Source organism: Equus przewalskii, unplaced genomic scaffold, assembly GCF_037783145.1.
Source record: "Equus przewalskii isolate Varuska unplaced genomic scaffold, EquPr2 ChrUn-10, whole genome shotgun sequence".
NCBI classification, from domain to species: domain Eukaryota; kingdom Metazoa; phylum Chordata; class Mammalia; order Perissodactyla; family Equidae; genus Equus; species Equus przewalskii.
Window position 1 is genome coordinate 3,747,339 of NW_027228747.1, and position 9,748 is coordinate 3,757,086.

The 9,748-nt window shown below is 45.8% G+C and overlaps 1 protein-coding gene across 2 annotated transcripts; it reads right to left on the reverse strand.

Annotated features, from left to right (window-relative positions):
- Positions 1 to 9: 9 nt before the first annotated feature.
- Positions 10 to 9,629, reverse strand: BNIPL (BCL2 interacting protein like). 2 transcript variants are annotated; one of them, XM_008514950.2, is made up of 10 exons: positions 9,098 to 9,629; positions 7,694 to 7,789; positions 7,437 to 7,501; positions 6,995 to 7,219; positions 2,985 to 3,167; positions 2,698 to 2,800; positions 2,403 to 2,534; positions 928 to 1,014; positions 639 to 737; positions 10 to 155 (listed from the first exon to the last, which is right to left on the reverse strand). In XM_008514950.2, the coding sequence occupies exons 1-10, from the start codon at positions 9,139 to 9,141 to the stop codon at positions 119 to 121; spliced, it is 1,071 nt and encodes a 356-aa protein (XP_008513172.2). In that variant the 5' UTR covers positions 9,142 to 9,629; the 3' UTR covers positions 10 to 118. The 2 variants fall into 2 exon arrangements, with proteins under 2 accessions (XP_008513172.2, XP_008513173.2); XM_008514951.2 differs by lacking the exon at positions 2,403 to 2,534 and having other exon boundaries at positions 9,098 to 9,457.
- Between the last annotated feature and the right edge of the window lie 119 nt (positions 9,630 to 9,748).

The following is a 9,748-nucleotide window of genomic DNA, read 5'->3' on the forward strand; positions in this document are numbered from 1 at the left end:
CACTGGTACTGAGGTTGACAATGAGATGATTTATTAAGCAGCTTAGATGTTTCAGGGTTAGGGTGTAGGCAGATCAATATCTTTTCTTGGTCCTAAGGCCCTTTATTCCAGTCCTATGCTAGGTCCCTCCTGAGCCATGGAGATCCCAGTCCAGCCTAGGAGAAGAGAGAAAATAAATAAATAAATAAATAAAGTGGCACAGGAGCAGCACCTCGGTTTTACTCACTGGTTTGGGGAGAGAAGCAGGTGAATTGGAAGAGCTGGAAGACTGGATGCTTGAGTTGGTCACTCATTTAGGATTCTTTGCTTTCTGCACCCCTCCCCCATTGAGAATAGGATATTCTCTCCTATTAACTGCCAACATATCCTATCCTAATTTCTAGGGCTGGTCTGAATCTCTAAATTCTGTGCTATGATTACTCCTGCACTTACAATAGTGTTTTCATTTGTTCTTGTTGGCTACAGTGGTGTCCTTAATTTCTCCTCTGGGTGTGTGCAGTTTTCCCAGATACACTGAAGCATCTGAAAGCAGGAGCTCTATCTTTTAGTTCCTATGTTTCTCTCCCAAGGTATTAGGAAAGTAGGAATTGGTTTTACACGTCCCACCCCAAACTTCTATCCTTAAGCTCAGGACTCACTGTCTGACAGCTTCAGGAATGTGGACCTGATCCAAGGAGATGAGTTGGGCCAGTTCTCCCAGGCTGTTCAGAAAACGGAACTTTCGTGTGAACTTGGAACTGAAAAGAGAGGATAAACCAAATGTGTTTTACACTGGGAAGAGGGCTCTTGGAGACTCTTACAAAAGGAAATGTAATAAGGAGAGAGTGGTTAAGGCTAGGAAAAGTCAGGGTGGGGCAATATGTTCTCAATCTTGATTTCCAAAATGGGGAGAAGGGCAAGGCGGGTCCTTGTCCCCCGAGCTAGTACCTGATGAAGGGCCGAAGAAGCGCCAAGAAAGCCTTCACATACCACGTAGCATGGACCACCACCAGGGCGCGCAGGTTTTTCCGGAGGCTGAAGAGGAACATTAGGTCATCCTATTCTTCTCCGACCTTCAGGCCTGAAGATGAGGTGGAGCTACCTTCTGTACTTTAACTTCCTTCACTTCTCCTCTGATTTCTAGATTTCTCTGGCAGTCGGGTTTAATCCCCATTCCTTTAACTGCAATCTCAACTCCATCTATCTTGTTTAGCCCTCCTCCGTGCGCCTTAGTTTTAGGAAACTCTCCTCTCAGAATCCCTCAGCCTGGTTTTCTCTACCCCATCTTCCTCCTGTGCCCTTCCCTCGCATAAGTCCCTTTTGTACATTTCTCCATCCCTCCATGACCAGGACTACTTATAAAACTCCAAGTGGAAGACCAATGAGGAGAAAAAAAAGAAAAGGAGTAAGAAGAAAGAGAAAGCAAGTGATGGGAAGATGGGGGGAAGAAAGGGAAAAAAAGGAACATCCGGGGAAAAGAGACATATGGGTCAGGGATGAATGCAGAGAAGACAATGGAGATGTGGAACGTAAAATAAGTGGCAAGACTGTGAGAAAGGCAGGGGTGCCTTCTATGTGCTAGGCAGTATGCCACATTGATTTTCACAAATACCTAGGGGCAAAGGTATTATCACTGCCATTTCACAGATAAGGAATCCAAGTCCCAGAAAGGTTAAGTGACTCGTCCAAAGTCATACAGCCAGTACATGGTGAAGGCAAGATTTGAAACTAGATTTCCCTGACTCCAAGAGAGGACAGAAGACAGGACAGGCTTGGAAAGGGGTGTAAAGAGACAAAGACAGGAGGAAGGGGGCCGGCCCCGTGGCCGAGTAGTTAAGTTCGCGCGCTCCGCTTTGGTGGCCCACTTTTTCGCCAGTTTGGATCCTGGGCGCAAACATGGCACTGCTCGTCAGGCCACACTGAGGCAGCATCCCACATGCCACAACTGGAAGGACTCACAACTAAAATATGTATACAACTGTGTACTGGGGGGGGGGTTTGGGGAGAAAAAGCAGAAAAAAAAAAAAAGATTGGCAACAGTTATTACCTCAGGTGCCAATCTTTTTTTTTTTGAGGAAGATTAGCCCTGTGTTAACATCTGCTGCCAATCCTCCTCTTTCTGCTGAGGAAGACTGGCCCTGAGCTAACATCATGCCCATCTTCCTCTACTTTATATGTGGGATGCCTGCCACAGCATGGCTTGCCAATTGGTGCCATGTCCACACCTGGGATCCGAACCAGTGAACCCTGGGCTGCCGAAGTGGAACATGTGCACTGTGCCACCAGGCTGGCCCAGCCAATCTTTAAAAAAAAAAACAAAGAAAAGAAAAGAGGAAGGGACTAAATGGAAGAAGAAAGGATGGAAAGATGGAAAAGAAAAAGATAAGGAAGAGAGTTATAGCCCTCTTGTCCTAGAGGCTCACCGCCGATCCAAAGTGAGGTAACACTGGCGCATCCAGCTCAGAGGTGGAACCTGGGCCCTGCTTGTGCCTCCACTCAAGTGAACAAGCAGATAATTTTCAGCTACAAGCAGCTCCAGAGTCCCCACCATATACCTGGGGGGACGAAATGGTCAGGGAAGGTATGTGTTTGGGGTTTTAGGGAGTGAGAGGGACATTATTACAGACTCTACAATCAGCTACTGATCATGGAAGGGGTTCTTTTTCCCTTTTCCCTCCCTAACATTCACCCTGGATCCTTTCAGGCCTTCCGTCTCACCTAAACAAGTGTTCCATGACATAAGTATAGTTGGGGATGCTGCTTCTGGGTAGATAACAGGAGGCAAAGAGGATGACAGCATTGAGGCCATCACCATGGTAGCCTGGAGAGGATAAGGGGAATATTCATTCAGTCAGCAAATATGTATTGACAGACAGTATATCTGTTTAGGTTGAGGGACTCTGGAAGTTGCAGGAAGGATTTTGAACCCAATAACTGAGTTTCGCGCTTAGGCATTTTATTTAAGAAGTCACAGTTCTTAAACCTCCGCTTACGCTAGCCTTTACCTCCATGAGATAGGACTTTCTTATAGGGCTCAATGACAGTCATGTCCACTCGCTGCTCCTGCTGTCCTGTTCGGAACACCCTCCAGTGACGACCGTCTTCTCCAGCCATATCCCACACACAACCCCGGCCCAGCCTTTCAGCTGCCTCACTGGCCCCCAGACCCTCTGCCTGGGGCAGTTCATCTAAAAGAGAGGGATGGGGAAGGATCAACAAGGCAGAAAACACACTTTCAGCATCTTGTAACTTCGCCAGATTCCAGAGTTTCTTACTCCAAACTCTCATTCCTCAATTTTTTCCCATGACTCTAGCTCTAGTTTGTCCAATCAACTCAACTGCTTGCTAGTTTCTTTCCTGCAGCTCATTGCCCTCACCTTTCCACTACACGGTGGCCGTGAGGTAAAGTTGCACTATGGTAGGTAGATGGCCCTTGCCAGAATCAGGTTTTTTTCTGGATTCTTTATTTCCTCTTCCATGCTCTTCCTTGGGTGAGTTCATCTAATCCCATGTCTTCAATTACCCCCAGGAAGGTGATGATTCCAAATTTGCCTCTCTAACCCAGACTTCTAACTCCAGACCCATTTCCCTAACTGCCTAGAGTGGACATCTCTATTTTGTGTCTCTGTCATCTCCAAGTTACCAGACCCAAAGTGCAACTCAAACTTATTCTCTTCCTCCTCCCATATTTCCTTTCTTGATGAATGACCCCATCCATCTAGCTGCCTGAGAAAACTGTATGTCACCCGAGACTCTTTCTTTTCTATCAGCCTTCAAGCCAATTGGACCCCAGATTCTCTTCTATCTGCCTCCATTATATTCTTTTATCATTCTTTCCACAACTACTGTCCTGGTTCAGCTTCTTAGCATTTCTCACCTGGCCTTGGTACTAGCCTCCTAACTGGTCCCCCTGCCTCTAGTCTGTTTTCCTCCATTTCACCCTCTACACCACCACTAGAGCAAGCTTTCTTTGCTCCTCTACTTTTGCTACTCAAATGGCAATATACCATACCTACTAATTCTGCATTATCTTTCCATAGCAATAGAAAGAGCTGCCTCATCTTAAAAAATAGTTGCCTAGGGGGCCAGCCCAGTGGCACAGCAGTTAAGTGCACATGTTCCACTTCGGCGGCCCAGGGTTCGCTGGTTTGGATCCTGGGGGTGGACATGGCACCACTTGGCAAGCCATGCTGTGGCAGGCGTCCCACGTATAAAGTAGAGGAAGATGGGCACGGATGTTAGCTCAGGGCCAACCTTCCTCAGCAAAAAGAGGAGGACTGGCGGCAGATATTAGCTCAGGGCTAATCTTCCTTAAAAAAAAAAAAAGTTGCCTAGTATTTAGTATTCCATTGCATGGATGCACCATAATAGAATTAATACCCTACTGGTGGACATTCAGGTTATTTCCAATCTTTTCAGCGTGGTTAAATCCAATCATGTTACTCCCTCAATTAAAACCATTCAATGAGCCAGCCCTGGTGGTCTAATGGTTAAGATTTGGTGCCCCCATGGCCTGGGTTTGTTTCCTGGTCATGGAACCATATGACCCACCTGTCAGTTGTCATACTGTGGCAGCAGCTCACATAGAGAATTATAAAAACCCTAATAACTAGGATATACAACCATGCACTGAAGCTTTACCAAAAAAAAAAAAATCAGTGACTCTCCATTGCCTATAGAATAAAATGTAAACTCCTTAGCATTGTAGCAAGGACCTCCAGGACTTGACCCTTTCCTACTTAACAGAGCACTAGCTTTTGTCATTCTCTCTTCACCTCCCACCCCTACATATCTGTGATATAATAATAAATATATATTTTGGTTTTGTCCCTGGCTCCTGAAACAGCTCTAGATGATAAAGGTGAAAGGAATATCTTTTGTTATTCATAACAAGCCTCTCACAGCCACTTGAGTTTATGTTAATGAGGTGACTCTGGAAAGCCCCTAAGGATAACTGGCTGGTTGACAGGGGAACCAACTATGTGATTAAAGAGTTGGAACTTTCAACCCTCATCCACTGCTGGTGGGAATGCAAACTGGTGCAGCTACTGTGGAAAACAGTATGGTGATTTCTCAAAAAATTAAAAATAGAAATGCCATATGATCCAGCTATCCCACTACTGGGTATTTATCCAAAGAACTTGAAATCAACAATACAAAGAAACTTAGGCACCCCTATGTTCACTGTAGCATTATTCACAATAGCCAAGACATGGAAGCAACCCAAGTGCCCATTGACTGATGACTGGATAAAGAAGATATGGTATATATATATATATACAATGGAATACTACTCAGCTATAAAAAAAAAGACAAAATTGTCCCATTTGCAACCACATGGATGGACCTTGAGGGCATTATGTTAAGCGAAATAAGCCAGACAGAGAAAGACAAACACTGTATGATTTCACTCATATGTGGAATATAAACAAACTTATGGACAAAGAGAACAATTTAGTGGTTACCAGGGGGGACGAGGGGTAGAGTGTGGGCACAAGGGATGAAGGGGCACACTTTATTATGTGCAACTAATATTAATGTACAACTGAAACTTCACAATGTTATAAACTATTATGACCACAATAATAAAAAAAAAACAGTTGGAACTTTCACCCTCTGACTTCTGGGAAGGGGAGAGAGACTAGAGGTTGCGTTAATCACTGATGGGGGCTGGCCCAGGGCTGAATGGTTAAGTTTGCAGGCTTGGCTTCCATGACCTGGAGTTCCGAGGTTCGGATCCTGGGTGCAGACCTATGCACCGCTCATCAAGCCATGCTGTGGTGGCGTCCCATATAGAAGAACTAGAATGACTTACAACTAGGATATACAACTATGTACTGGGGCTTTGGGGAGAAAAAATAAATAGATAAATTAGCTCACTTAAAAAAAGAATCACTAATGGTCGGTGATTTAATCAGTCATGCCTACATATGAAGCCTCCATAAAAAGCCCCGAACCGAAGGGGTTCTGAGAACTTTCACACTGGTGAACACATGGAAGTGCTGGGAGGGTGGTGTGCCCAGAGAGGGCATGGAAGCTCCACACCCCTTACCATGTGTCTTGTCCTATGTACCTCTTCTTTCTGGCTATTCCTGAGTTGTATCCTCTTATAATAAACCTGTAATCTAGTAAGTAAACTGTTTTGCTGAGTTCTGTGAGCCATTCTAGCAAATTATCAAGCCTGAGGAGGGGGTAGTGGGAATCTGATTTATAGCCAGTTGGTCAGAAACATAGGTGATGTCCAGATCCTGGACACGTGATTGGTATCTGAAGCCTGGGGGCAGTCTTGAAGGTGAGCTGGTTACCTGTGGGGTCTGTGCTAACTCCAGTTAAATGTCACAACTGAATTGCAGGACAACCAACTGGTGTCTGGAGAGTTGGAGAACTGGTTGGTGTGGGGAAAACCCACACTTTGGTGTTAGAAGTGTCGTGAGTAGAGAAGAAACAAAGTTTTCCTTAATATCTAAAAAGTCATGCTAAATGCTTTGAATTCCCCAACATGCCATGCTATTGCTCAAGTTGCTTCTTCCATCTAGAATGTGTCTCCAACTCTGAGATGATAAACATCAGCTGAGAATCACTCTCTGCAAAGTTTTTCCTAACGCCTCAGGCAAAACTGACCTCTTCCTTCTCCCTGCCTGCACTGTACTCTGTACACACGTAGATCATTACCTTTAACTGCACTTATTTGTAGACATGTTTATTTCTTACTAGAGAATTCCCTGAGGGTGGGAACTATCTTATTCATCTTTATAACTCAGTTCTAGCTCAGTGATAACATGTAATAGTCATTCAATAAATGAACTGATAAACAAAGGACACCCCCCACACACATACACTACTCTCACGTTGGATTTACAGGCTCTACTTTTCCATTCTGAAGAAATAATTCTGCTGACTTTACCTCTTGGTCCCCACCTTATTAGTTCTAACTTTAGTCCCACTAAATCCATCCTGAGCTTCTTTAACATTGGCCTCTACTTCTACCAGCTCAGTCCTCAGGTTTCTTTCCCACCTTCCCATTCAAATTCATGTCCACTGTCCAGCTGCTCCGAGTCTGAAGGTGTCTCCAATTCGTCTACCTCCAGGTCAGAACTGCCATCAGAAGAGGAAGGTACAGAGTGGGTGGGAGAAGCTCCAGCATCTCCAGGCCCCTTAGCCAGATTCAGTCTCAGCTCTGGGGCAGAAAGACGCTTGCGCATGGGGCGCCGGCCACACAAGGCTAAAGTGCTGGGGGTGCCTGGGGTTGGAGGAAGAAGAGAATAGAAAGATGTGTGTTGACGGAGGGAGGTCAGAATGCCTGTATATGGAAGTGATGATATGGGGTGAATTCTAAAGAAGGACTAACACAGGGGACATTTGGGAAAAGGGAAATAGAACTGCAAAGGGATAAGGGTGGCATAACCCTTCACTGGACTAGAATCAAGAACTGGAGGCCTACGTTCTACTTTACCTACCTGCCTGCGAGTCTCTTTTAGGATAGTCAGGATCTTCAGAAGGGTCAGCCTCTTCAGGAAGCAATCTAGAGGGGAAAAGATTGAATGGGGGCAGAAATACAGGTTAAAGGCATCACGCCAGGTATCACCTTGTCAGTTTTCTCTCACCACCTCTGCTTTCTTTTTCCCACCTCTTTCCTTCAAGCCCTAATTTACCATCCCGGCCCTCCATTTGTAACCATCCCTCCCTTCTCCCAACCTCCCTCACACTTCCTCACCTAGGGAATTCTTCATCCTGCCATTCCTCCTTCGGCTCCAGTTCCCCAAGTCTTGGGGATGCTGCTAGTCCTGCTGCTTCTGCATTCTCCCTGACCCTAAGATAGTCCCCAGGAAGAAAAGATTATCATGAGACAAAAATAGGCAGTGTCTTAAGGGAACTGGAGAGTAGGTAGGAGACACTGGCATGAAGAACAGTAACTAAGGTACAGAGTAGAGGTAAGGCCTTAAAAAGAACTCAGGTCTTGTTTCCTAGACAGATATTTATACCACCTTTACCACTTGCTGGAAACAGATCACCCTAACTGTTGGGTTTAGGAGCCAAGGAAGGAGGGAATGTAAAGCTAATCATATTTACCTCCGTGGCAGTTGCTCCACCTACACGCTAGGGGTGAGAGGCATTCCACGTTACAATTGGTTGGAACCTGACAGACCTGCCCAGCTGTCACTGGGCAAAGTTGGGAAAGATGGCACCTAGTCAGGCCTGCCTTTCCATGCCGGGGAGTGGTTAGGGGAAACCACCATAGGTGGAAGGGTGGGGGAAGAAAGTAAGGAGGAAGAGAGATTTGCTGGGAAGGAGAACCTGGACCAAAACTTAGTTCTAGGTCACCTTTCCTGATGGCCATTCTGGAGTGTGGGGGTTAGAAAACAGAACAGGGGCAGATTTATCAGACACAAAATATAGAAACTTCCTTTAAAAAAATAGGGCTGGGGGGGGCCGGCCCGGTGGCGCAGCGGTTAAGTTCGCACGTTCCGCTTCTCGGCGGCCCGAGGTTCGCTGGTTCGGATCCCGGGTGCGGACATGGCACTGCTTGGCAGCCATGCTGTGGGTAGGCGTCCCACGTATAAACTAGAGGAAGATGGGCATGGATGTTTGCTCAGAGCCAGGCTTCCTCAGCAAAAAGAGGAGGACTGGCAGTAGTTAGCTGAGGGCTAATCTTCCTCCAAAAAAAAAAAAACAACAACAAAAAATAGGGCTGGGGCTGGCCCCATGGCCGAGTGGTTAAGTTCGCACGCTCCACTGCAGGCGGCCCAGTGTTTTGTTGGTTCAAATCCTGGGCGCAGACATGGCACTGCTCATCAGGCCACACTGAGGCAGCGTCCCACATGCCACAACTAGAAGGACCCACAACGAAGAATATACAACTGTGTACCAGGGGGCTTTGGGAGAAAAAGGAAAAAAAAAAAAAAAGGGAATTATGTGGAATCCCCTGTTCCCCAGTTCCCATACCGTTCTGACATTTCCTACCCAGAGCCACCCCCATCCCTTCTCTGCAAATTAACTCTCTTTCAACCTTGTCTCCTCTAGGAACCTGAGATCTGACCTGTGAGAAATGGATGGTGGGAAAGTCCCTCAAGACTAGTGACTCCGTGTTTCTAATCAAGTTAACCGAGATCTTACTTACCCAAGATCGAATGTCTTTTCTCCTGCCTCTTGCATAGTTCCCATCGTCACAAGTCTTCGTTTCCTTCTTTAAACACTTGGAAATGTCAGGGAGCTGGTTGTCCCAGCTCCCCAACACTTCTGTACCCTTTTCTCTGCCTGAGCTGTTGTTGCTGTTGCCTCAAAGGAGGGAGGTGTAGAAGGGAGGTAACTTCACCTTCAAACAGGTTTTGCCACCTCCCTTCCCAAGGAGCAGGTTTGCCCAAAAGAAAAACTCTGACTATGTGGGGGAGGGTTTTGGGGAGGAGCGTATATTTTCTAAAGTGGCTCGTTTTGGGGGAGTCTAGCAAGACAATTTGTTCTTCTTTCTAGATTCCTTATATCCTGGAAGCTGATCTTTTAAAAAAAACAGTGACAGTAAAAATCATTTTGGTTTTAAGACTATCTTGGGCCTACTTTTTGAGCATAAGCAAAATCAGGGACACAGAAGTATGTTATAAGGAGGGTTCTGGAAGAAGAAACAATTAAAGGAAAGGCTGAGGATAAGGGGAGATAGAAGACTGTTGCTCTTTATTCCCACGAAGAGTCAAGAGAAGGAAGACATTAAGCACAGCAAGAAGAAGGGAGATGAATCTTGAGGAGGCTAAAACAATTATCGAGGGAATGGCTTGAT

Bases quoted from the DNA above. Each gene is read 5' to 3' on its own strand.
- BNIPL (XM_008514950.2), bottom strand. From the start codon at position 9,141: ATGGGAACTATGCAAGAGGCAGGAGAAAAGACATTCGATCTTGG. The intron at 3,168-6,994 runs GTGGGAAAGAAA...CCTCTCTTTTAG, and splicing joins ACATGAATTTGAATGGGAAG to ATGAACTGCCCCAGGCAGAG. The intron at 738-927 runs GTACTAGCTCGG...CTCTCTTTTCAG, and splicing joins CTTCTTCGGCCCTTCATCAG to TTCCAAGTTCACACGAAAGT.